At 52.1% G+C, this 25,938-nt stretch overlaps 11 protein-coding genes across 11 annotated transcripts; 2 read left to right on the forward strand and 9 right to left on the reverse strand.

The window, feature by feature from the left end:
* Positions 1 to 345: 345 nt before the first annotated feature.
* Positions 346 to 2,191, reverse strand: MRS44_014927 (uncharacterized protein; the record flags this gene model as incomplete). Its single annotated transcript, XM_065618597.1, has 6 exons — positions 346 to 480; positions 525 to 746; positions 793 to 910; positions 954 to 1,367; positions 1,411 to 1,597; positions 1,642 to 2,191. The coding sequence occupies 6 exons, from the start codon at positions 2,189 to 2,191 to the stop codon at positions 346 to 348; spliced, it is 1,626 nt and encodes a 541-aa protein (XP_065474669.1).
* Positions 2,192 to 2,792: 601 nt separating this feature from the next.
* Positions 2,793 to 4,447, reverse strand: MRS44_014928 (uncharacterized protein; the record flags this gene model as incomplete). The annotated part of the gene is made up of 3 exons (XM_046272268.2): positions 2,793 to 3,177; positions 3,225 to 4,329; positions 4,375 to 4,447. 3 exons carry the CDS (start codon positions 4,445 to 4,447, stop codon positions 2,793 to 2,795), a joined length of 1,563 nt encoding a protein of 520 aa, XP_046128023.1.
* Positions 4,448 to 8,673: 4,226 nt separating this feature from the next.
* On the forward strand, positions 8,674 to 9,441 carry MRS44_014929 (uncharacterized protein; the record flags this gene model as incomplete). Its single annotated transcript, XM_046284278.2, has 1 exon — positions 8,674 to 9,441. The coding sequence occupies one exon, from the start codon at positions 8,674 to 8,676 to the stop codon at positions 9,439 to 9,441; it is 768 nt and encodes a 255-aa protein (XP_046128024.2).
* A 433-nt stretch (positions 9,442 to 9,874) lies between these two features.
* MRS44_014930 (uncharacterized protein) lies at positions 9,875 to 11,044 on the reverse strand (the record flags this gene model as incomplete). The annotated part of the gene is made up of 4 exons (XM_046277259.2): positions 9,875 to 10,120; positions 10,165 to 10,363; positions 10,407 to 10,849; positions 10,892 to 11,044. The coding sequence occupies 4 exons, from the start codon at positions 11,042 to 11,044 to the stop codon at positions 9,875 to 9,877; spliced, it is 1,041 nt and encodes a 346-aa protein (XP_046128025.1).
* Positions 11,045 to 11,609: 565 nt separating this feature from the next.
* On the forward strand, positions 11,610 to 13,625 carry MRS44_014931 (uncharacterized protein; the record flags this gene model as incomplete). The annotated part of the gene is made up of 5 exons (XM_065618598.1): positions 11,610 to 11,945; positions 11,983 to 12,483; positions 12,526 to 13,093; positions 13,144 to 13,369; positions 13,418 to 13,625. 5 exons carry the CDS (start codon positions 11,610 to 11,612, stop codon positions 13,623 to 13,625), a joined length of 1,839 nt encoding a protein of 612 aa, XP_065474670.1.
* Positions 13,626 to 13,899: 274 nt separating this feature from the next.
* On the reverse strand, positions 13,900 to 14,777 carry MRS44_014932 (uncharacterized protein; the record flags this gene model as incomplete). Its single annotated transcript, XM_046277261.2, has 3 exons — positions 13,900 to 14,113; positions 14,159 to 14,602; positions 14,647 to 14,777. 3 exons carry the CDS (start codon positions 14,775 to 14,777, stop codon positions 13,900 to 13,902), a joined length of 789 nt encoding a protein of 262 aa, XP_046128027.1.
* Positions 14,778 to 16,735: 1,958 nt separating this feature from the next.
* Positions 16,736 to 18,600, reverse strand: MRS44_014933 (uncharacterized protein; the record flags this gene model as incomplete). The annotated part of the gene is made up of 4 exons (XM_065618599.1): positions 16,736 to 17,695; positions 17,771 to 17,949; positions 18,014 to 18,435; positions 18,545 to 18,600. The coding sequence occupies 4 exons, from the start codon at positions 18,598 to 18,600 to the stop codon at positions 16,736 to 16,738; spliced, it is 1,617 nt and encodes a 538-aa protein (XP_065474671.1).
* Positions 18,601 to 19,479: 879 nt separating this feature from the next.
* Positions 19,480 to 20,543, reverse strand: MRS44_014934 (uncharacterized protein; the record flags this gene model as incomplete). Its single annotated transcript, XM_065618600.1, has 2 exons — positions 19,480 to 20,224; positions 20,269 to 20,543. 2 exons carry the CDS (start codon positions 20,541 to 20,543, stop codon positions 19,480 to 19,482), a joined length of 1,020 nt encoding a protein of 339 aa, XP_065474672.1.
* Positions 20,544 to 20,570: 27 nt separating this feature from the next.
* On the reverse strand, positions 20,571 to 21,108 carry MRS44_014935 (uncharacterized protein; the record flags this gene model as incomplete). The annotated part of the gene is made up of 2 exons (XM_065618601.1): positions 20,571 to 20,991; positions 21,041 to 21,108. The coding sequence occupies 2 exons, from the start codon at positions 21,106 to 21,108 to the stop codon at positions 20,571 to 20,573; spliced, it is 489 nt and encodes a 162-aa protein (XP_065474673.1).
* Positions 21,109 to 21,485: 377 nt separating this feature from the next.
* On the reverse strand, positions 21,486 to 22,688 carry MRS44_014936 (uncharacterized protein; the record flags this gene model as incomplete). Its single annotated transcript, XM_065618602.1, has 1 exon — positions 21,486 to 22,688. The coding sequence occupies one exon, from the start codon at positions 22,686 to 22,688 to the stop codon at positions 21,486 to 21,488; it is 1,203 nt and encodes a 400-aa protein (XP_065474674.1).
* An 898-nt stretch (positions 22,689 to 23,586) lies between these two features.
* MRS44_014937 (uncharacterized protein) lies at positions 23,587 to 24,646 on the reverse strand (the record flags this gene model as incomplete). Its single annotated transcript, XM_065618603.1, has 3 exons — positions 23,587 to 24,384; positions 24,439 to 24,595; positions 24,642 to 24,646. 3 exons carry the CDS (start codon positions 24,644 to 24,646, stop codon positions 23,587 to 23,589), a joined length of 960 nt encoding a protein of 319 aa, XP_065474675.1.
* Between the last annotated feature and the right edge of the window lie 1,292 nt (positions 24,647 to 25,938).

Below are 25,938 nucleotides of genomic sequence, written 5' to 3' on the forward strand. Positions count from 1 at the left end.
GGAACTTTTGCTGTCGATGCCCTCATGCGTCTGGCGATCCTTGCCCCTCGTATCCCCGCCGAGCATTGCGACACCGACTGACCTTCCCCATCGGCTCTGGTGTCTGATGCCGTATTCTCCTCTACAGGGATGTTCATTCGTGATCGCCATCCGCAATTGCGTATGCTAACGGCTGCCCGTGCCCTGTCGATCGGGGTAGCTTAAATGAAACCCTGCAACTCTATTTCATCATCAATTGACAGCGGAGATGTAGCTTGAACGAGGAGGTGCCCAGAAGTGACATGATGGCGAAATCATGCTAGCAAAAGTCCTTTCTCTGGATTAATATGCAAAAGTTCTTGGTATCTACTCCATTGTCTTCAAATCATCCGCTTCCGCAAAGTCCGCGTCCGTCTTGGCTCTTACTTCGTCTACCGTCACACCCGGAGCAAGCTCCGTCAGGGTCAGAGTGCCCTGGACTCTATCCACCTGGAACACGCACTATTCCTGTTAGATTGGATGTCATATGAGAGGGGTCTACTTACAAGGTCGGTGATGATGGTGCTGACCACACGTGCACCTGTCAATGGCAAGCTGCACTGCTGCACAATCTTGGATGAGCCATCCTTGGCGCAGTGCTCGGTAGCAACGACAATCTTGGTGTTGTCGGGGTTGGCGACAAGGTCCATGGCGCCTCCCATGCCCTTGAAGACCTTTCCAGGGATCATGTAGTTTGCCAAGTCACCGACGGAGCTAACTTGAAGGGCCTGGTGTTGTCAGCAGGCGAAGTCATCGCGGAGTCGAATCACTTACACCGAGAATTGACACATCGACGTGTCCACCACGGATCATGCCGAAAGACTCGGAAGAGTCAAAGCATGATGCACCAGGGAGGAGTGTGACGGTCTCCTTTCCAGCATTGACAATATCGCTAATCCGTTAGCAAGATTCTCACAGCGAAAGGCGCTACTCACGGGTCAACCTCGTCCTTGGTGGGATAAGGACCCATTCCAAGAAGACCGTTCTCTGACTGAAGTCGAACCGTGCTATCCGGAGGCAGGAAAGAGACGGCCAGCGTCGGGATTCCAACACCAAGGTTCACATAGTATCCTGGCTTCAACTCCTTGGCGGCTCGTCTGGCGATTCTGTTTCGTCGCTCTTGAGCCTCGCTGGTTGCCTTTGGTGGTGAGCCATCCTCTCCCTCCTCTCTCGTCTTGAGCACCTCGATGTTCTTCTCCGCCGTAGAGGGAACGATTCGATCGACAAAGATACCGGGAAGGTCAACTTCGTTGGGGTCAATCTCGCCGGTCTCGACAATGTTCTCAGCCTCGACGATGGTGACCTTGGCGGCCTTGGCCATGATGGGACCGAAAGCCTTGGTAGCGTATCTGACTTGTTAGCTGACGAATGCGACGAGGCCATTCAACTTACCTAAAGACACAGTTTCCCTCCTTGTCCACCTTCCAAGCTCTTAGAATGGCGACATCGCCTGTAAGAGCAGTCTCCATGAGGAATGTCCGGCCATTGAACTCGCGCGTCTCCCTCTTTCGTCCCTTTTCGACAACAGCGCCCGACTTGTCCAATCGCACGGGGATCTCTCCATCTTGCACAAGAGTATCTATCCAAGTTAGACTTGTCCTTCTCAATCGACGAGAAACGTACGAGCAGCGGTTGGTGTGAAGAATGCGGGAATGCCGGCACCTCCGGCTCGAATGCGCTCTGCCAGAGTCCCCTGTGGGCATAGCTCAATTGCAAGCTCTCCAGTCAGGTACTTCTTTTCCAACACTTTATTGTTTCCAAGGTATGAGAGGATTAATCGATCGACTTGACCGGCGCTGGTGAGAGTCGCCAAGCCACCCTTGCCTTCTTGTCCGGCATTGTTTGACACGGCTGTGAGAGAATGAAGCGATTCACGGCCTCGTCGGTTTAAAGCGCCAATAATTGTATCTAACCTGTCAGCGCATTCCAACAAAGGGCCAAGAGACATACCTGCGACACCACAAAGGCCAAATCCTGCGCTGAGAACTGTTGACCCGCTCTTAATGTCTGCCACGGCAGCATCGGCATTGTCAAAGAGCTTGGAATGCCCTCGGCTAGAAAAGACAATCTTTGATGTGCTGAATGATCGCGGCGCTCGCGCTGTAAAGCTGCTCCCCCAAGTCAACTGCCTCGCCACCACTCGTCGGCTCTGGAGTCGTAGAACGCTAGACATGATTACTTTTGCTTGATGTGAAGCTCAACCCCTCATGACAAGCAGCAGCTCATGATAGTTTAAAGAGAGACTCGGTGGTAGTTGTAGCTCCGAATTGACCATCAGCTCATCGGATGAAAAAGTAGGCCCCGACGACCCGACGTCATTTTCGGAGAGAAAAAGTATGACCGACCCGCAGAGTTTACGGCCATTTTCTACCCTCCCGAGCCATTCGGCCGATGATTCGAGGCCTTGAATTGAAGCCGCGGCTCTAGTCAGGCACGGGGTGGTGGGTTAGGGTTGTGAGGTGCCGAAGGTTGTGAGGCTAACCTAGATCAGAAGGTATGCTAGGATTGATCGCGATGACATGGGTTAATCGGGATTTATTATAGTTTAAATAGAGTGTTGAACTTAGACCGGTTGATCTTATCAGCAGGCAGCTTCGGAGCCGGGTATTGATAGCTCATTCATCATGCTATGCTCATGGCCTGGTTAATCTCAAGCATCACGAGACACATTCACTATTGCAGGCGTCATTGAGAATGAAAGAAATTAGGTATATTAAGTAAGTCTAAACATAAAGCAATCGCCGATGCTCGCTCAGGCAATGTTGATGCACCGCTTAGTTCTCAATGGGCTTGCGGATAAACACATTCGACTCCCAACCATCAATCTCGTCAACGACAACCTCACGAGTGAGCTCATAGCCGCCAAGCTTGGGGAGAATGACAGCCCAGAAGACCCAGTAGATGGCACCAGCAACCAGAACGGCGATGCCGACAACGCAGTGGATATAGTAGGGCATGCTCTTGTAGACGTTCTGGCCGTCGGTCGGGGGGATGAAGGGAGCGATGACAAGGTAGATGTTGCTGAGCATGAAGAAGACGGCGACTGGCAGAGTAGCCTTGATCGGGGGGTTCCAGTTGTACTGGGCGCGGTGGAGGTAGAGATGGACGAGACCACCAGCGACAAAGGTGTTGACAATGGCGAGAGGGTAAGAAATGAGGCTAGGATGGTTAGCGACGAATGAATGACGATGATCAGGGACACATACTTGAGAATAAAGTTGTAAGCATCACCGGGAGGAGGAGCAAGAATGACAATGACGCAGATGAGCCAGTGCTCAAAGAGACCAGCCAGAGGAGCGTTGAAGGGGCGGTTGCTAGCCCAGAAGCGGGAGAAGGGCAGGATACCCTCACGGCCAAGCTCCTGCACAAGACGACCCTGAGAGAAGATGACACTGAGAACGTTTCCAAAGGCAGACAGAGCGACAAAGACGGACAGGGCACGCTCAGCAGCGTTACCCATGACGTTACGGAACAGAGAGGCAGCGACGAGACGCTGAGAGGCGATAATCTCGGCCTTGGGGACGGCGGCAAAGTAGGCAATGTTGGCGAGGATGTACAGGATCGAGATGGAGATGATGGCGATGGGAGCAGCAATCTTGAGGGTGCGCTCAGGGTTTCGGGTCTCGCTCAGGGCGTAGTTGGCGTTGCTGTAACCGACGAAACTCCAAATGACGTTGTACAGGGCGGTAACGACACCATAAGCGCTGGCCTTTGGGCCGTCAAAGGCATTGTGGAAGTTGTTGGGCTTCTCATCAAGCTTGACGTGTCCACCGAGGGCGACAAAGCCGGCAATGATGATGATCAAGACGATGATGATCTTGATTACGCCCAGGACGTTCTGAAGACGAAGACCCCACTTGAGAGCAGTGCCATGGATGATAAAGGCGACAGTGATACAGGCCAGACCGACACCACGCTGGTTCCAACGGTCGACCTCCTTGTTGGCGGCGTGGAGGATGTACTCGCCAAAGACGACCGAGTTTCCAGAGGCCCAACCCATGAGGATGATATAAAAGGCGTACATGGCGGTGACCAGGAACTTGGGCTTGCGGTAGATGTACTCGAGGTAGTTCTTTTCACCTCCGTTCTTGGGGATACCGGTACCCCATTCGAGGTAGACGGCCGTACCGGCTCCGGCGATGATGGCGCCGATGACCCACATGAAGAGAGCCAGGCCGACACTGCCGGACAGGGAGAGGATGGAAGACGGAGTCGCAAAGATACCGGTACCGATGCAGCGGTTAAAGATGAGCATGGAGGCGCTCAGGACGCCGATCTGGCGCTTGTTGTCGCGGGCATGCTTAAGACGGCCTGGACAAGTTAGTTATGACACAATACAGTGAGCGCACTACATACCAGCTTCGCTATCGGTATCTCCCCCAGTGTAGTTTTGGTCCACTGGACCTTTCTTGATATCTTCGTGGCTCATGGTGATGGTGATCAAGGTCGATTGGTGATTGGGTGCAGGGAGTGACAAGCAAGGCCTAGAAGGCTAATATAGGAAATAAAGAACCCAGATGCGACACAGCGAGTGAAGAAACATTTCCCAACAGGCGGGACATGATGAACTTTAATAACAATGAAAAAACTAGACCCGGCCTGATGTACACCAGAGTGTGGGAGGCAAAACCCAAGGCCCATCGCGAATACCCACAACCGCCCACCCCCGGTAGCTCCAGCGGTGGGGGAGTCTCACCGAACCGCATGCTGGAGAAAGTCTAGAAAGAAGTTAGAAGGTGTTCGGCTCGGGCCTGGCGCCGAGTAGCATGGTGCCATCGTTGGGGCGGTTCACGAAAGGGGATGCATCAGCGCCGAATGGGAACCTTGATCTTGGCGATCCACGGCGTTTGAAGTCATACCCCTGCTTTCTCTTACATGCACGCGTGGGCAGCCAATGTGTCATGGTTTTCTCCATGCTGAACGACTTTGTCTATTTGGGACTGACTAGGACGATGACGCGATCTGATGTGATCGCAGGCTTCCCTTGGCTCGACCAATGGGAAGAGTCAAAAATGCAGAGTTTATCCACCCTGGACTTCATCTGACTTGAACTTTTCAAGGACTCCCCGGGCGTCGGCCGGGTTTGGAGGGAACCCGGCCTCGCGGGCTCCGGGACAGACGAGAACTTCTCAGGCCAAGATTGAGGCTCATTGTTCATGGTCCATTCTTCTTTAATCACCTTCCGCATTCGATCGAGTCTTGTGGACTCCCGGCTTCTTCCCCCGTCTGATGCTCCGTCTGACCCTCAGCGGTTCATCTCCACGTCCAAACAGCCGGTTCTGGGTCTGGGTATCGCCTCAAACCCGTGGCTCTGGAACGCATCCGGCTGAATTGGTGTAGTAATACGACGTTTCTACTTGACCATGTCCGAGATTATGACAGTTGCATCCCACGTCCACCTGAGCCATTGGCAGCGCCAAGACGGATCACCAACTAGACACCCATGGTGTGATCGGGCGATACAGTCTATATGCAACTCTGTTTTTCTCCCATGCACCCGATCTGCACCGGAATCTGGAGACGCCGTTGCATGATGTTCCCGTCAGTCTACCATGGGTATGCCCACTTTCTCGCCGCGTAACGGACTGTCCGGTAGTACAAGTCTACGCGGCTCGAGCGTCTGGATCAAACATTCGGGACACACGTTGCACCCGGGTGCGGCAGTTGTCCCTGTCAGGGCAGAGCCGTACTCCCCGAATATCCTTGCCTGTACATGTGAGGCAGTATGCAAAAGCGCCGAATACAATCTGACATGAATACGAGTGCAGACAATTCACCATATTCACCCCAAGACACGTCAACCATGCATCCTCTTGTCCTTTTGTCCGTAGACAACTCACCTGCCTCTTCACTCCTAGGCCCATCACATCAGCGGATTTTACAAAAGTTCAGACAAGACAGTTGGAATTCTCTTGGCCTACCGGTGTTGGTGAAGCCATTGGTCCCAGCTCCCTCGAGGCTAGTTCGTTGTTGGGTGCTTGCCGATGACGTGCCCGGGGCCAAGGCCCAGGCCCTTGACGATCCCGCGTCCCGATACAGCCACGTTGGGAGAACCTGGTAAATGTCACTCGATTTCAATGCCCTTGTGTCCGCTTGGAGACGGCTTTCCTCGGCGGTTGGGTAAACATGTGAAGTTGGACGTGGTGTTGAGATTTTTCAAACGAGGCTCATCTCATGCCTGGTCTAGGCGAAGGCGTAGAACCCGACGGCGTGAAAAAACTTGACAATATTTGCCAAGGGGATTGCTCAGATCATGAAAGGGTGATCATTGCTGTAACGTTCAAGCTGCATGTTTGCAATTCAGCCACCAGATGGAGTGATTCAGGCCAAGGCAAGCAACTTGCAACTCTGCAACGAGGCGATACACACCATTACACAACGCTTTGCTTATGAATTAGATGAACGTAACAGGCATATACTCCGTACTCCCCGTTTCTCCGCAACGGCCCCAGGTCCAGGGGGCCCAGAGCTGTTCTTTTCCTGCACAGCAAGGCGGTTGTGGCGTTAGCTCAAGTGTGGCTCCCGTGGCTTGAGCTAGAGCGGCTGCCGGCTACTAGGCACGACGGCGTCTAAGGCGTCATAATGCCGGCGCGGCAGAGTTTTCTTTTTTCTCCACGTGGGTTTGAGGTGGTAAGTTCGGTGAGTCAAGGTGAGCAGCGTGGTAGTGTAGGCTCCAGGCAGCTTACCCTACACGTTTTTGACGAAAGTGGTTTTTATGGCTGGGGGGAGTAGACGTTATGCCTCGGAATCATTCTGTAATACGGTTCACGCTTAATCGTAATTTATTTTATTGAGAAACACCTAGCATGGTTTCATTGTGGTAAACACTTACACCGAGCAAGCATTAAAAGCCTTTCAGTGCGAACATTTCAACCCAACGCCAAGAACAACATAACAACACGTTCGAACCGCTTTCTGTTTACAGGAGACGCAGACTTGATATGTTTCCATAAATAATTCAATACCTAAAAATCTACTTAAAACAATATTAACTAGTAAAATTGCGCAAGTGTCGTCTTGTGGTGGGCTCTCCTAATGCGCAGTGTCGCGTCCGAGAAACACCAAGAGCTGGAGGCAAATTCCAGCGCAAACCACCCCGAGATTCTAGAGAGTAAACTGAAACTCTTTGGAAGAGGTTTGGTTAGACTCACTAAAGGCTTAGATCTAATAATCCAAATACCAATCTGCGCCCATAGGCCAAGTCTTCTGCCACCATAGGTTGAGACCGAGATGCTCTGAACACTCATAATTGAAATGCCAACTTTGACCTTAATGAATCCCAAGAAATCTGTTCCATCGCTGTAATCCGAAAGAATGAACCATATGGGGAAAACCCCAAGTTCTCAGACTGTGAATGCCATGACGCAGTCGTCTCTGCCTGGGTGGTGGGTGAATTCAATCGGGATCCGATTCACATTCGCTAAGCCGCGTTAATTTAAAGGGATGAACCCGGGACAAAAAAAGGAAGGATTGTATCATAAGACTGCGCGACAAGACCAGTAGATCGCAGTGACATGGTGATGGTACAATCAGCGACTATTGGCTCTCACGCCAGGCCAAGACAAGTTGAGGTGAGAAACGAGAGCAGACGAAAAGACAACCACAAATAAATGCAACTAGAAGGCAAGACGAACACTGAAGCTACCGTCATAACACAGACGGTGTCTCTGATACTTGGTTCTTTGTGAGGTTGGAGAGTGTTGCGTTGAGGATGGCCGAAGAAAGGAGAGTCACGCTTGACGCATTCACTCAACAATGCTTTGGCTGTGACTTTGATGGAATCTTGTTCTGTGGATACCTAAAGACACCATGGATCATGGACAATTGCGTATGACAAAGCGGGCTACAGAGTTTGTGTATCCGTCCTGTAAAATGACTGGACAGTTGCGCCTCCATGACGATAGATCAAGTAGGTATCCGTGCAAGGATAATGGCAGCTCCGGTGTTGAGACAAGGTGGACAGTGCATGGGGACGACAAGTACTTCTGGAAAGCTCTGTCAGCATGATCGGGAGCTTGAGTTGATGAATGAGTAAACAATTCATTGTATTCGAGATCAAAACAAAGGGATATGATAATAACATATGACAAATAAAAAGAAAAAGAAAAAGTAAATAAACGAAACTCTATGTGATCATGGCAGCTTGCGTTGTGTAACGGTCATGAAAGCGACGACTGTGCGCCCAACCCCTCACCAATTCACAAAAGTTGTCTCACTAATCACCTCGGTGGAATCAGTGATCAAGCACCTACCAAACAACACGATACTTATCTCAACAAAGAACAAAGCCGCTTATTCCCCTGCAAGCAGCTGGCCACCTCGTACTCCTTCCTGGCTGTGGCTGAAGCTCCTGTGGCTTGTCGTCAGCCTCAACCTCCATTAAGCCAAACGCGTCGCATAGCAACGCGCCGCGACCAACTTGCGACCGTCACCAACATCAGTGACGCAATAGCGCTCCCAGATCCTTTCCATCAGCATCCTCCAACGCGCTCGGGGCATCCGCAACAAGGCAATTCCGCCCTGCGCTCTCCCGTGATGCTTCCGCCGCACGCAGGTACTGCTCAGGCGCAAAGTCCGCATCGCGCGACCATCGGCTGACTCTTGATAGATCCTTACGACGTTCCTGCTTCACCACTGAGGGCCAAGAATCGCACAATGGCCACCGATACACCCTCCAAGGACGGCGATGTCGTCACCGCTCGCGACAAGGCTGTCGATGGCCACAAGGCGTCGCCCGCTGCTAGAATCGGAACTCCTCGGGGAACCCCCAGAGGCACCCCCAGAGGAACTCCCAGAGCAACTCCCAAGATTGCTACCCCCGCAAATGACGAAAAGCCCGATCGTTCCACTCCCGCCGCCGCCGAACCGATCGAGCCGAAGAGCATTGATAAGCGTAACGGCGACAAGGACGCTCAGGTGAATGGTGATGCCCCCGCCGCATCCGCCGATAAGCCGGCCGAGTTTAGAGATGACGTCGAGATTGACGAGTTTATCAACCATCGCGTTGACGAGGCGACGTCGACCGTGGATATCCAAGTAAAGTGGGAGGGTGGTGAGACTACCTGGGAGACGGAATGGAGTCTGCAGGAGCAAGTTCCCACCCTCGTCTTCAAGTACTGGGACAAACTCGAAGGACGTGATACTGCGACCGGCCTGGATATCTACCACGTCTTCAAGATCCTCAAGCGCACCAGCCTTCCCGGAAAGTCCAAGAAGCCTCAGTACATGTACCAGGTCCAGTGGGTTGGATACCGCCGCACCGATTCGACGTGGGAGCACGAGGATAAGCTGAGAGAGATTGCCCCGGCTGAACTGGAAAAGTTTGAGGCCAAGGAGTTGGCGAATGGAGCGGTTTCTCAGAAGCGCAAGAATGCACGTGGTCCTGGACGACCACGCAAGAGGGCGAGGGCTGACTTGGACTGAGGGAGTGGATGATACGGTTGATGGTGTACCACTGGTGGTATAAGGCCAATGGTATACGGTGATGGTAAACGGTTGATGGTGGATGCGGTTGATGTGACAAAGAGTCTTGGTCGGATATTATGAGTGGTCATCTCGAGATAGACACCATCGATGACCAGGTTGGGTGCTTGATTCACCGTCATCTCAAGGCAGAGCAGAACCATAATGGCATTGAGTCACCGCCGTGTACGAAAGACGAGGAACACGGATGCTTGGGAATAAGTGTACTTTTTATTAGACTCTACTGATTGATTGATTGATACAGATGACTGGCATCTTTGATGTGACTAGCACGACGGACTCTATTGTGATGACTGGCATCTTTGAATACGTGACTGGCACGGTGCATCTCCTTGACAGCGCTGAATCAGGCCTGGCGATCAGTTCACAACCATTAGTCCTCGGCTGGCTCGGGAGTGACCAGATGCTCCTCATCTTGGTCCTTGTCCTTGCCCTTGCCCTTCAGCAGAGGCCAGTGTCCGTGATCCTCCTTATAGGTCATGGCCGAGAACTGTCCGATAACAAAGATCCAGTACAGGTTGTACGCAAGAACGGAACCGTATGTGGCCGAGTTGTTCCAGCCCAGGACGGCGTTGAGGATGGCCCAGCCTCCTCCACCATTGAGCTGAGGGTTGCAGCACTACCAATGTCAGTACAGACCATCAAACGAGACTCAAGACTTACGTTGACGTGCCAAATGCTTCGGTCAATGTCGTATGAGCCAGGTCCATCTCCGAGTTCAGCTGCATCGCCGCCGACGACCTTGTTCCACTGCTGCTGCTCAAACAGCCAGATGGCACGGGAGAAGAGGCCTGCAGCGACGAGGTAGAGAAGACAGGTGGAGGCGACAAGAAAGACCTGGAGCTTTGCCGATGAACCACCCCTGGGAAGGTTAGATGTGTATGAGACAGCGATGAGACACTCACCTGTAGAGAATGTATCCCACAAGTCCTCCAGAGAGCAATCCCATAATGACCGGGAGAGGCACAGCAGAAGCTGGCGCAGAGAATGACACACCAGCAACAAAGACGATACCCTCAATACCCTCACGGAGAACAGTAATGAAAGGCAAGACAAACATGGCGTACTTCTCAAAAAAGTTGACCAACCAAGCCCTCTTGCCATGAGCCGTCACGGGCGCCTCAATCGCCTTGGCCAGCTTTGCTCGCCATTTCTCCTCCATCTTGCCCACGCGCAGCAGCGCACCGCCCATGATGGTGATGATGATGGCAGAAATGAGCGAAAAGACTCCCTCGTAGTAGTACTCGTGGTCAGCCCAGGCGTCGGTGCCGAGGATGTAAAAGATGCCGATGATCACGCCTGAGCCGATGAGGCAGAGGGCGAAGCCGGTGGCGGTTCCAAGCCAGACCTGTCAATTAGCAGAGATCCAAAGTCAAGATGAGGGGCTTACCTGTGCGCGCAGGGCCTTGTAGAGGTTTGCATCGCGCTGGGAGCCATCGAGGGTTTGCTTGAGGAATGCGAGAAGGACAGAGACGATGATGGCCGTCTCGAGGGTCTCTCGGAAGACAACGACGTAGACGGGGACAGAAAAGAGGTCCAGCATCTTGACTGACTGACTCTACTGCTTCAGCTGTGACTGCTTTGCTGAGTGAGGTTCGTTAGAGTTGAGAGTTGATCCTCGGACCATCAGATAATCAAGGTCCGAATTGCGGCCCCACGCCAAGCCTTTTTTTTGCAATCCCACGCGTAGAAATTGCCTCGGGGCGAGAGTCCGGCTTTGGAACTAATGGCCACAGGATGCCCACTTGGTCGTCTGAGACGAATCACGGGTTGTCTTGGGGGACATGGATGGGCCGTGTCATGAGGTAAAACTTTGTCTCGGAGGGAAGATAACCCCTCAGCGAGGTTTGAAGGAAGAGGCTGAGCAGACTTAAAGCAAGACATCTACTCCTCATCTCTGTAGGAGAAATCTGCAGCAAGATCCCAAGTCCCAAGACCGGATTATCAGATTGATAAGATCCCTGCAGAAGACCCGAACGGTGTGTGCACGGCCCAAGACCCTGGTGGGTGGTGTGAGGCTGTCTCCACGGAGCTTAGGTTGTCCAAGTTTCTTTAGCCGGCTTCCCTCTCAGAGACTTGCTCCTCAACACCTCTGCAACAGCCCCAAGATGCGTAGATTCGGCTGGGCTTTCGCTCTGGCGATGCCATGGTCATCTCTGGCCGCCACCGTCTCCTACGACTTTTCCATCGAATGGGTCAGGGCCAACCCCGACGGCGCGTTTGAGCGTCCGACCATCGGCATCAACGGCCAGTGGCCGATCCCTCAGATCGAGGCCAATGTTGGGGATACCATCTTGGTCAATGCCCACAATAACCTGGGTAACCAGACGACGTCGCTGCACTTTCATGGGCTGTTTATGAATGGGTCGAATCACATGGATGGGCCTTCGCAGGTTACGCAGTGTCCTATTCCTCCGGGGTCGTCTTTTCTGTACAACTTTACGGTATGTTTTGTGTTGGATGTTTGGACGTGTCTAATAGTGGCAGATCACTCAAGCTGGAACGTACTGGTATCACTCTCACACCGAGAGTCAGTATCCTGATGGTCTTCGAGGAAATCTCATCATTCATGACCCAGAGTCGCCTTTCAAGGGAAAATACGATGAGGAGATTGTCATGTCGCTTTCCGACTGGTACCACGATGAGATGCAGACCTTGCTCCCCGAGTTTCTGCGCAAGGGAAACCCGACTGGTGCTGAGCCTGTTCCTCAAGCTGCTCTCATGAATGAGACACAGAACCTCAAGGTTCCAGTGCAGCCTGGCAAGACGTATTTCTTGCGATTGATCAATCTTGGAGCTTTTGCTGGGCAGTATTTCTGGATTGAGGGCCACAAGATGTCCATCGTCGAGGTTGATGGCGCCTATACCAAGCCAGCTGAAGCCAACATGGTCTACCTCTCTGCTGGGCAGCGATGCAGTGTGCTTGTTACGACCAAGGCTGATGCAAAGGCCAACTTTCCCATTGTGGCAAGCATGGATACTGTAAGTTTGGCGTTACTTTATTTGACTTGACTGACCGTGTAGGACCTGTTTGATGTCCTGCCCGATGACCTCAACTGGAACGTCACGGGCTGGCTTGTCTATGACGAAGCGCAGCCTCTCCCGAAGCCTGCGACTATCTACGAGTTTGACCCTTACGACGATGTGGATCTTGTACCGTACGATGAGATGCCGCTGTTGCCTGAGCCTAGCAAGAAGGTCGAGCTCGAGGTCATCATGGACAATCTCCGCGATGGCGCCAATTATGCATTCTTTAACAACATCACCTACCGCGCGCCCAAGGTGCCGACTCTTTACACTGTGCTGACGAGCGGCGACAAGGCGACAAACCCTCAGGTCTATGGAACGTACACTCACAGCTTTGTGCTCAAGAAGGATGAGATTGTGCAGGTGGTTCTCAACAACAAAGATGACGGTCGCCATCCTTTCCATCTTCACGGTCACCACTTCCAGGTCCTGTACCGAAGCGACGACGACGCTGGCGATTTTGAAGGATCCGAGAAGGATTTTGCCAAGATCCCAATGAGGCGAGATACGGTGGTTGTGAATGGCAACGGAAATGTGGTGCTTCGCTTCAAGGCCGACAACCCAGGTAAGTCCCCATCACACCCTGGTTTATGCAATGTGTAGCTAATCTGTTAGGTGTCTGGCTGTTCCACTGTCACATTGAGTGGCATGTCGCTTCGGGTCTTATTGCAACCTTCGTTGAGGCGCCTCTTGAGCTTCAGAAGACTTTGACGTTGCCTCAGAATCACTTGGATGCGTGCAAGGCTGGGGATGTTCCGTCTGCTGGCAATGCTGCTGGAAACACCAAGGACTTCCTTGACCTCACCGGCGAAAACGTGCCTCCTCCACGATTGCCTGATGGGTAAGTGGCCACTGTCCACCTCGCGTTGAACTAGACTAACAGCACCAGATTCACCCTGAAGGGCATCATCGCCTTTGCTTTCAGCACTCTGATGGGCCTCATCGGTGTCTACGCCGTTGCATCCTACGGAATGAAGACTGATAGCAAGAAGAAGAGGACAGCCGAAAGAGAGCCCCTGCTGGCTTCTGGCGAGGCTGGCGCAGAGTCAGAGCCGACTGGACGGTCTGTGAACGGGGAGAATGTGGTTCGGAGGTAATACCAGCCTGAATGTCTAGACCGTGGATTAATAGAATGTAGAAATATACCAGCTCCATTTGATGGCATCGTGTAATGTCCCAGCTTCTGTTGATGGCATCATATGATGTCCCAGTTTCCCTTTGATAGCGTCGTGTAATTCCCGTCGCAGCCCGAAGAGCATTGTGTAATATCCCATTGTAATATCCAAGTATCAACCCAGTAGAATATATTTACTAGCAAATGTATTATATCAGAACTCGCTTTGAACGCCTATACTCCATCTACACTCTCGTCTACTTCTTCGTCTTGGGCTCGGCCGCTGGGTATTTGGACACCTCGCGAAGATGCTCGGGCGTGCCCTGGGGCTCCATCTGTCCACCTCGTTGCTTGTACGCCACCTTGCGACCGCAGTTTTTGCAGTAGTGGCTGATGTGGGGAGCGCAGTGGCATGTGTATGGGAAGATGACGCCGAAGAGGGTCGTGAAGAAGAGGCCGGCCGCGATACCACTGCGATGGTTAGATGGCGTGGTTATTGAAGTTGATGGTACTCACTGTGTCATGCCCGATGCCTCCTTCTTGACCTTGGTCTCGGTTCGTCGCTGGCAGAATGGACAATCGACGCTATCAGATTGATCGGTCAAGAGGTTCAGAGGCGTAACCGTTTGCGCGCCTGGAGGATAAACAGGAGCTGGAGTGGGCGCAGACATTGGCACCACCATGGACTCGTGGCCTGCGTATCCCATCTGTCCAGGAGCCATCTGACCGGGCGCCATCTGCCCAGCGAGCGCAGGGTGTTGCAGAATCGGTGGCGACTGCGTTCCATCGCCGTGGAGGTTCATGATGCTTCCGGGCGCGGGAGAGACTGTCGAGGGAGGGACGGGGTATTCGCTCTTTGGAGGATCGGGGGTATGCGTGTGGACGGGCTGAGGATCTTGAGAATGGTCGGGTTCGTTGACGACGACTTCGGGGAGGTTATCGTCATCAATTTTTTGCGCCCTGTCTGTGTTAGGGATGAAGCGAGACGAGCCTGGACAACGTACGGTATCGCGATCTTTTCGTCGGTATTGGGAGCGACCTCAGTTGGCTTGGGCGTGTACGAAGGGGGAGACACGGTGCCTGGGGCCGGCGCAGGACTTGAAGTGATGGGCTCTGGTGACACGGGAGTCGTCATGGTGCGCAATGGATGCGGAATGAAGAACTAAAGGGCTGGTCTCTGGCGTCAAGATGGTGATAGCTTGGTGTTTGGTTCAACACAGCCACCACTGACAATTGAAAGCGCAAAGATGGAGCAGACGACAACTGCCTAGACTGAAAAAAGCTTGACACGACCTTGGCACAACTCGCCCTGCTTGTTTATGACAATTTCACAGTGAATTGCCCAGTTCCGGGCGCCTTGGTTTCAGCCAGCCTGAGTCCGAGCCACAGAAGGAAGATCAGCCTGCACATGATGCTATTTGGGGGCCGGGAGCTTGGGGCCTGTGGCGCTGTGGGCGGCTTCTGGTTGGCACGCTCGCCAGGCCGTCCAAGTCCGAGGACCCTTTAATGAACGGCCGTGGCCTGTTTGGGGGTTAGTGCTTACCCAAGACAGGGAGCCCTGGTCGGTACTTGGAGTAGTTACTCCGTATCTGTTCAAGTCCGTATCCGTAGGTGTCTGACATTGTGAAGTGTATGCAGCTTTCGTCTGATGTGAGAAGGTTGAAAGCTTGTTATGTTGGCAGCTCAGCCCTATGAGCCTTGCGCTATCGTTGGACCAACCGCGCGGGCTAGGGATTAGGAGTGAGGCGGTAGCTCAAGCAATCACTCCGTATGTCCGTATGGAGTACGGATAGTCACCGTAAGCTTCTGCAGATCAAGAGTCGATCAATTTGACTTGTAGGGTAAGGAGAAGACCGCCACTCAACGCAGGCGGTAGAAGTGGCGATGTCTTGTCCAGAGCAGCAGTCCATGACCGATTGATATCCAGATATCCAGGCAATTCGCATTGAAATAAGAACAGTCAATATTTGAACTATTCCATCATGTCTCATAGCTTGATGCAAATGCCAACGTATTGATGAGCTTTATGAGAGATCCTCTAGTGTTGCCTACGCAACAGGCTCCTGCGCATCGCATCCTGACCATATCAAACCTCCAAGCCCATAAAACACTTCTGCTTAGATAAAATTGAACGGAAGTTGTTTATTTTGTCTAATTGGCGCTGTCGTATTGACCCATGTTTAGACCCCGAGGCAGCCAGGTCACCTGACCACGATTCATCACGATTTCGTCGGCTTCAATTATTTCATACCTTGTCATAGAGATATTAACAAAACATTTTAACGATTAAAAGCCTGACCCATTGACTAAGTAACCCATTCATTTCCAAGAATTTATCTATAGTAGCCATCGACTCACTGGTGCTGCAAGCCTAGCTAGGTCTGCAAGGCTAGTCGAGTTCACAAGCCTAGCCAGTGTGACAAGCCTTGACACCTTCTACAAGGCTTGTCCTTATCACAAGGCTAGCGGCCAAACAAATGAATCGTTGTTCAGATCGAAAGATACCTACAATATCCAGGAAGAGTGTTTGTCTGATGTACTTTTCGTTGCCATTCAACTGGCTTTGTATTAGCGTAGTATCGATATCAGACAAGAGAACACCGAAGGGCATGATAACATGTCTTCTACCCAGTTTCGCCATGATTGACGGGAAAGATACGGCGCATAAACTATGCACAAACATCTTCTGCAAGACGCAAGGGGATATCGAATCATTTGTTTGGGAATGCCGGGCCAATGTCTCTAGGGGGAATACTAACACAAGCGCGAATAGATACCACGATTAACACGAAGTAATAAGGCGGAAGTGAGCCATCTAGTCAATTTGATACTACGGATGATTTAAATGCAAATGTCTAATTTCATCTAGATGTTTCTCCTTGTAAAGCGTTTGATAGTACAAGTCTCTCATCGTGTCTGGACAGCTTGAAACCCTCAACTGAACTTCTTCCACGCACTGGCCAGTCGAGCTCCTCAAAGCAGTGCTCGCACTTGAAGTCAAGGTTTTGGATTACTCGGCTCCAGCCACAGGTTTCCAAAATCTGAATCCTGTCCTGTGGCTCCCCGTATCGTCATCCGACTGAATGTCAAAACTCAGGAATCCCACGAGACAGCATACTTGCTCTTCTCTCGCAGACGGTGTCCGTAAAAGTACAACAGATACGGGATAGGCACAAGCGCAAGAGAAATGCACGCCATGATTGTAAGCGTGTAATCAGTGCCCATATTCTCGTAGAATGGGATGCCCACGACAGTCATTCCTCCGGCAGCTATGTAGCGCACCAGCGATGCAAAGGTGAGGGCCGAAGCGGAATACACCTCATATGAGTCGATGATATATAGGTAAGTGCAGATAAAGACACCTGTGACACCGAAGCCAAAGAGCGCAGAAGCGATTATCGGTGACCAAATGCTAATGTCTGCCGTGGCGGTCCAACCCATCCAGAAAAGAGACACTGGGATGGCTATGGCGGTTCCCAACATGGCATACCGGAGACGGATTTCTGGACTGAACTTGAGACGTTTGAACTCTTCTGGGGACTCGGAAAGTCTGATGGCATGGGCTGTCTTGTTGTAAATGAACGGGACCAAGACGTAAAAAAATTGCATGCCGAGAAACATGGCGACAAAGATGGTGTTTGCGAGACATTGGTTGATCCCGTACGTCTTTTCGAAAATGTAGGGCCACCCGACTAGAAAGGTAAACAAGATGATATAGAGAACCGTGATATAGAGGGTCATGGCCATGATGATGGGTTCCGTGAGCATGAGGAAAGGCCGGCTCATACTGACCTTGAGCCGATGGAGGAACGTGGCGCCCGTAAGCTCATGTTCTGAATAGAACCTAGAGTCTCCAGTGATACGACGGTAGTGGGAGGCTCTCCAGTGCAGTAAGACTGGACCATATGTCTCGGGCATGAATAAGAGAACCAGAAGAAGAAGGATACCCGAGAGGATAAGAATTATCCACTCGACCCATCGCCAGTTCATGACCTCGGATGGCGCAATGTATGCTCCCATGATGGCCCCAGGATAGATCCTCCAAAGCCAAAGCTGGTATAGATCGGAAAGGACCATGTTTTTTCAAGGCTGTTCCAGAGATCAGCAACAGAGCCCGCCGTAGCATACGATCGGGGTAGATCCGCAACAGCCTGCGAGGAACCGAAAGGCAAGCTGCGCGCCAATGTTGGGAGACAAGCCCGCGCCCATGATCCAGATAGCAAAGATCAACATGGATCCGATGTAAACTGCGTTGCGGCCAAACGTCTCTGAGAAGGGTCCGGCAAAGAGGGAACCGACACCGATTCCTATGAGGTAGAGGCCTCGTGTCAAGTTAATACGAGTCGAGTTCTAGGGAGACGGGTGTCTTACCGGTTGCGAGGGACTCGACAACGTCACTGACGCCAAACTCTTTGGCGGCTTGAGGAAGAGCCGTGGCGTCGATTCCAAATGCTGCGCCGACTGCGGCAGAAATGAGACCGACCTGGAGTGTGACTATGACTCGTTTGGTGACACTCCAGTTGCGTGGGTTCAGGGGATCATCGGGGCCTTCCCAGGAAACGATAAAGATTGGTCCAGAGAGCCCTCGATATGTAGAAGCATCTCGTAGATGAACGCCTGCCATAGAACGAGCTAGAGCCATCCCGTAAGACGAGTCTGCCGCCGTCATGCCGTTTGATTTGGTACGGGTGGCTGCTTCGAGGTGCACATCAGAGATTGCTCTTGGTGCCGTGAATGTCCCCGCCTGAGCCCTTTCTTCGTCTTTTGGGGCTTGAGAAAACTGCTCAGGCTGGCTTGGTTGAATTGTATGCTCTGATGCTAAGCTCAGACGGCGTGTTTGGTCAATGGGCTGGAAGCTCTGACTGCTCCGTTGCGGGTTGACGAACATGCTCAAGAGCATACTTCACATTGGCTTCAGCCGCGCGGCCAACATTTCGAAACCGGAGAAATGACTGCATGATGAAGTGACGTCTTGATTGAGTGGGCTTGGAGCCTGAGCCAGTCGTGATGACGGGCGATCCATCTGGTTTATATGCAATCGTTTTCCATGCCCTGTACTCTTGGTGGATCACAAACTTGCACCAAATGACATGGGAAGACGAGATTTCTCCGGCCGAGCGGATGGAGATCTGTCCAGGCTATCAGACTCGATCTAGATACCGGCAGTCACCATGAGTGAAACGACGGCATTCGAAAATTTCCGCTCAAGAATTTGAACCTATCGGGCTCTGCTCGGAGATGGAAGTCGAGACTGAATGGAAAACTGCGGGCTAAAGGCCATCACTCGCTCCGTGAAGTCCGACTGGCTAAACAGAGTGATTCACGGTAATGACCTGGAGAACTGGTGGGGACTTGGCCACTGGGGATGGTGTTAGTTGAGGCTTGAGAGGCACTAATGTAACAGAAAAGTTATATAACGGTTGAACACTTCATGACAAGGCACGCGAAGGGTGCAAATGGTGGGCCAAGCGGGACAGATGTCATTAAAGCTAGGTACCGATTGCCAACTCGTGCAAATGTGGAATGTTCAACAGCATCTGTCGCCTCATGACCATTCGGGCTTTTAGGACTGGTTTCTGACTCGGACTACGAGGCGGGTTGTCAGGCGAATACCATAATAGCCGTCACATAACAAAAAGGTTACATAAGTGATGAGGGGAGAACCAACCTCCATTGAGTGTTTTCTTGTCTAGATAAAAATCATTGAGTTGTCTTTCGATCATGTAGCAAAAGCATGGGGGAGTTTTGTCATATGGGAGTGGACAAGCAAGGAAACGCAGGTCGCTGAACTTGAAACGGAGACATTCAATGCAAGATCGAATCGATAGACGAGGAACCTAGGCATGGCTAATCGTACTAGATACATGGAACATGAAGTCGATGAAATTGGAGTACATGGCGACCGTATTGCCATTCAACTGGTTTGGCCTTGTAATTGTGGTCTGAATATCCGGCCTCAGAGGGATTCCAGTGGCGACCTTCTCGTCAGATGGGGTATACAGCTCCGGGTATTTCTCAAAGAAACTGGGATCAATCTTGTAGTATGAAGAGCCTCGATTCATCTTGAGGTGTTCAAACACCAGCCGGGCGTGTCTGGGAGAGGTAAAGAGAGTCTGGACTTGGGCGGCGGGAAGTGTCGGGGCGATGTCCGGATCTTCCCATTCCTGGCTAGCCATGCTCACGACGAGATCCGTCACGCGGATGTAGACCTTGAGGAGTGGACATCCGATGACTAAATCTGACAGCTGAGATTCTACAACATATGCGCTGACTGCCTCGCAGAAGATCTGGTCGATGAATGGGTTGGCAGCGTGGAACTGTATTAGCCGGTCCCGTATCAATGGGAATGGGATCCAATCCACAACGCAAGGATACTGGCCCTGAAACGTCGCCTGAAGCTGGGTTGGCCGATACTGCTGGTGTACCCTGGAAAGGGTGAACTGACAGGGCAGGATCTGCCAGAATGTGAGTTCGATAATGTGGAAGAACTTGGTCTTGGAAAGCCAATTCATGACATCAGGACGCGTTACGCTGTTGAAGAGGGCCCAGACGATGGACACTGACTGGAAGATGCTTTCGGTTCTTGTAAGTGAGGGCTAGAAACAGAGAGGTCCAGCCGTACTTACTTTTGATAGGACTGGGCATCCACTGGGCGAGTCATGTCAACCTTCGTCGACAGAAGCCGTTTCAGGATCTGGATATGGTCTGACAAGGGGGAATTTGACTGAGCCCATCCTAGCCCATGTGTGAAGCCACCCAGACATGCGCTCAAGGCATCGGTATACGATTGGTGACCCATCTGGTATTCAAAGCTCCATATTCTAGGGACTTGCTGCAGCTGTAGAGGCGAGGCAGAGAGTGGCGGCTCAGTCTGAGGGATTCTGTCTATCAAGTCGTGCATTGGGGTGGGATCTGGCACTGGAATGGGTTAGAGGGCGCTGTTGACAGCACTGTTGGTGTCTGATGCTTGATCAGCGATGACGTCGCTGATGTGACGCGTCTCATCGACGGCTGACACTGTCTCGACCTGGCTGATGCCCAAGTTACCCGCTGTAGATGGCCCCGAGTCTTCCTCTTTAGCACTAGACTGTTTGGAAATAGAGGGTGATGCCTTTTCGTCGAGTATGCTCGACAAGGTCTTTGACATGAGTGAAAAGGTGGCCTGTACGCCTTCCAATTGGGACTGAAACTGGGCAAGCTGTACGCGGAGGCGACCATTCTCCTGCTCCAAGGCTAGGACCCTCTCATTATCAGGCGCCTGGGATGCGTTGGCTCTGTTCTTTAGTTCTCTGAGGCTTTCTGCTTGTCTTCTTCGGAAAGCCCGTTGGGAGAGACGGTTGCGGAGTTTTCTTTTGTTGATCAGCAAGTCTGGGTCTTTGGCTGGATGGGAGAACTGACTTTCTCTCGTCCTTGTCAATCTTGACTGTTGTAAGCTCGGATGGCGTGTTCTTTTTCGGTCGGGGCATATTGAATGTGTTTTAATCAGATCTCGGTTAGTCAGTGGTGGTAGACCGTAGGGAGGCCTGTCAGCCTGAAAACAATTGCATGGGAAGTGATTTGACTGACTCCTTGAAGAGGCTTGGGATGTGGTCTAATTACGTCTGGTAGGCGGTCTAATCTGGAAAAATTGCATCATCTTTGAAGACAGTCAAAATGTGAGCTTAAGTATCTGCTAGAGGCATTGAGACGATTGTCATTTATTTCCCAGATAGGGGTCAGCATCTAGAGGCGCAACCACGACATTCGTACCTAGTCAGAGCAGCAGTAGCCTCGCTCTATCTACCAACAGGGTTTTCTTTCTAGGCTAGACGTATAGATCGCAATTGTAGCACAGCGCGAGAGATCATTCTCTCTTGATACCCAACTTGCCAACACTCCTCAGCCCCCAGAAACTCACAGCCACCGAGGCAAAGCCTAGACCGCAGTTATACCACCAACCAGCCTTGTAACCTCGCAGCAAAGCCTCCTTATCGTCTCCCCCGGCTGTCACTTGTCGCGCAATCACAACCGTGGTCGCGATACCGACACTCTTGCCGATCTGCGCCAGCATGTTGAAGACGCTGCCCGCAAGCGCCTGCGTCTTTGTCGGAAACGCGGCCGTTACTACTAGGTTTGCGATGGTGTAGATGAGGTCCGCACCCAATGGGTTGAGAGCTGTAGCTTGGAACACGGCGCCCCAGTATCCTGGTCCGTCAACTCGGCACAAGGTCGCCAGCAGCAGCGGCGCGATACCACTGACAAGACAGCCTGCTGGCACAGCGAGCGATGGTCGCAGGTACGGGAGCAGGATTCCAATCGCAACGTTCATCAGCGCGCCACAGATGGGCGCTGGCAGGAAATACAGTGACGTGTGTAGGGCCGACTCGCCACGGACATCCTGTAGATACAAGGCCGTAAGCTGCTCTCCCGCGTTGAGAGCTCCCCAGATGAGGAAGACAGTCGCACAGACGGCGGTGAAAGGCAGGTTTGCCCATAGTGTGTTGGGAATCAGCGCCGGGCGGCCAAGGCGCGTCTGTCGCCTCATCCATAGACCGAACGCAGGCGAGAGTGCCAATCCCGTGCTGAGCAACGCTATGTTAAGAGGCTCACGCATGGCTTGCTCCGCGTTTGATGCCGTAGCGACGGCGAGTTCATATGACAGCAGAGCGAGACAGGCACTGACCAGCAACGCGCCGACCCAATCGACGTCCCTACCAAGACGCACAAACGACTCGCGACCAAGGCAGCCACCATCGACGCTGGCGGGAAGTGCCCATATCGCCAGTGCCAATACGACTCCGTTGAGCAAAGCAGTTGCATGGAAACCCCATCGCCAGCCGATCGTACCGGCACACACGCCGCCGAGAGCAAGGCCGAGTCCAAAGCCGACCGCCTGGCCGCCGCCCATAGCGGCAAAAGCGGCATTGCGGAGGCGCGGGTGACTAGAGGCCGGGAACCTGTGTGCGGCGACGCCGACGGCGCTCGGAAGACAGAATGACGCCGCAACTCCCGCTGCGGCTCGCAGTGAGATCAGCTGTGTCGTTGTGGCAGCCAGCCCGGCGCCCATTGCGCATGCGGCTTGGAGGAGGGCCCCGAAGAGGCATGCTCGACGGCAGCCGAGTACATCAGCAGCGGCGCCGCAGGGGAGCAGTGTGCAGCCGCATGCTAGGGCAAAGGCAGAGGCTGGCCAGAGTTGTAATCCAGGGGCAATGTCAAGATCAGCTGAGATGGTGGGAATGCACACAGTAAGGAGCAGCTAGAAGGTTGCTGATGCCGGTGATGCATGTAATGCATAGAATGATGGTGATTGCTCGGCTCCGAGAGACGGATTGTGGTTCTTCAATCGATGCGGGGGTGAGCGTGTCTTGTCCCGGCTCTGTCAAGACGATTGCTGGCGAGGATACCCTCTTGGCAACAACTTTAGGTCGCCCTTAGACAAGCCATCTTTTCATCCGCTGGAGGCTGATCCAGGATGACATTTCTTGTCGCGTAGATGTATTCCTTTCGGGGAGGCAATCGGGAATGAGCCTGATATCGACAGCTATTGGCACAATCATGATGGCGATGTGATGCTCGTATTCGAGTCCTCGGAATACTGGCTTTCGCGTCGAACCAGATCTGCTCTGTGGGGTTATAGGATCAAGATCCTGGGGTCAGTTCGCTACCCGATCTTATCAGTTAGCCACGCCATCCGGATGCTGTGATTCCGAGAGAATGGCATACCAGGCCCCTTCACTTGTCCTGAGCAGACAGCCAGCCGTGAGTTTAGGACGAGCGCACTTGAGATTGGGCATCTCTTCTGCGTAGCAGCTGATCCATTTTCTATCTGCAATTTCGAAACTACCGACACCCTTCAATAGCCATGTTTCCTGCCAAGATTGCCCGAAACTGTTCCCAAAGAGCCGACTGACCAGGGCAACAGGCATCTTACTGTTTGTGGTTCTTAGAAAGACATCTTGGCGGACTTATTGCTGCTTTTTCCTTCGGATCTGGGCAAGCTTCTTTTCCCTGCGCCGCTTCGACGCTTCCAACCCAGCTTCTGTATCGCGACAATAATCCCACCAACGAAAACTAGAAGCATAATTCCCAATGAACTTCTCGTGATGAAGGTCGTGATGATCAGCGCCAGCCCAAAACGGAACAAAGTGCCTCAAACTCCAAGGAAAGTCATAGCCACTATGGGCATCGATGGCCTGGAAAAGCCGCAACATCATCCAGATGAGCATCGTAAAGAGGTGCAAGTCTCCCGTTATCATAAGCAACACTACCGGGGATCCAACCACGCCAAACCCGAGAATCGCCGTCTCAATCGGAGACGCATATTCCGCTGCTAGGCCAAAGGGAGCAGAGTAGGTATGATGTTGTTTATGGATGTTCTTATAAAGCGGCCCGTAATGTAGTGCACGATGCCCCCAGTAGTGCCAGGTATCTTCCATAACGAAGAAGATGCAGATTTGAAGGGTAATATTCCAGACTGGTGGGAACGGGGTCCTATACTCGATGCCGAAATAGGTCGCGACGGGGTGAAAGAACCAGATTTGTGGCAGTTCAGCGGTGAAATGGCTCACAAGAACCAGCATGGCGCAGTTCCACTGTTCCTTGATGGTTGGCATCTTTTGGGCTTGGATCTTGTACTTGTGGAAGTATGGGATCATGTCGAGTATCATGAATGGGATGCATCGGCCGAAATAAAACACTTCATGAAGGACAAAGGTCAGGATACCGGTTGCGTACGTGTCGTTCTGTATGAAGAGATACCATGCCTAGCAAATCTTAGCACCGCAGAGAAAAGAAACAAAGGATTGGGGGTTGCTTACTGCCCAAAGACGTTCGAGGTACGCAAGCTCACTGTGATCTCGGCTGACTTGCATTAACACATCAAAATACCCTATGCCCGTGGATGCTCCGAGTATATTGTCTGCCGGTAGCAGTTCATTGAAAACCGAGAAATCGGTGGCGTTGCTTCTGATCAGGCTGGTGAACAAATGCACCTTTCTGGTGAAAGAGGCGGGCGACTTACAACATGGTAGGCTTCGGATAACTTGCAGGAACTGCCTAAAGAGATGTGTAGGAGGATTCAGCTTCGATTCGCCTCAAACGAGTGTCTCATGTCTCGAGACTGCTTGATTTGCAGCTTGAACTTCAATTTTCTGCTGTTTAACAAAGGTCATATTTATCTACACTTTGTGCCCTAGGAACAATCAATGGTCTGATCCGGATCTATGAGAGCCGTTACCTCGCCGCAATTAGCCCTCGGGCTGCCTTGGTGCCGATGCAAGGGTAGACCAGGGCCAATTCCTTTCGACTTGGCTTCCAGCTGGAGGACGTTTTCGAATACGAATACCGTTGGTATATATATCCAAGCTGGCTATTCGCTTGTTTTTAACGTTTGTTGCCATCTTTTTTATTATGCTTAGCTCTAGGCGATACTAAAGGCGCCTAGAAGACAGCGACTCCGCAACTCCTGCCGTGGCTTGCAGCGCAATCACCTGCGTCGTTGTGGCACCAACACCTTGAAATAGAGGCCGAAGAGGCATGCCCACCGACAGCCCAGCACATCGGCAACACCACAATAAGGGAACAGCGTGCAGACACAGGCTGGTGTAAAAGTAGGGCGATATCAACATCGGTTGAGGTTACGGGGATGCGCCCCCTCAGGAGCCCGGATAGGAGGTTTTTGATGTTGGTGATGCATGGTGCGCCAAATGATGGTGATTGCTGGGCCGCTAGTGATCGCCTCAAGGAGTCCTGATTCTTGAATTGATACGGCGATTAGGGCGTCTTCTTGAACCACTTCTATTGACGTTAGAGGTGTTGGTGATGTTAGTGCAGGAGGCATGGTTGTGTATGAGTAGCAGCCCGGCCCATCTGATTAGGGGAGACGAGATTACGCGAGACTTTTTAAGGCCAAGACATTGGCCTACGAAGCTCTTGGTATCTACAACCTTGGAAACAAGTGAAAAAGCATCGAAAAAATATTTTAAAAAGGATTACACTTATCATACAATGCAACTGGTGGTAGATCCTTTCCAAGACTTCAAAGTAGTCTTTAATCTCCCTAACAAGCAAGCACTCCTCTTTTGGGGTTCTACATCTCAAGGGTAGGCTCTGTAAGCCCGTGCACAGTCTCACAATCGAGCTGTGCTGTGTGTGATGATGCTGTTAGCACCTTACATCCCTGTCTTGGCGTTCGTTAGAAGCCCTTCTCGCCTATGATGTCAGGGGCTTATACCAAAGACCTCAAATAAGCATCTAGATGCGTTACCTGATTTGATTCACAGGTGGCAGCTCCTCTTGGCGACAGTCATTTCCCTCAG

Source organism: Fusarium solani (genome assembly GCF_023522795.1).
Source record: "Fusarium solani strain SB1 chromosome Unknown bctg00000010, whole genome shotgun sequence".
Classification (NCBI taxonomy): domain Eukaryota; kingdom Fungi; phylum Ascomycota; class Sordariomycetes; order Hypocreales; family Nectriaceae; genus Fusarium; species Fusarium solani.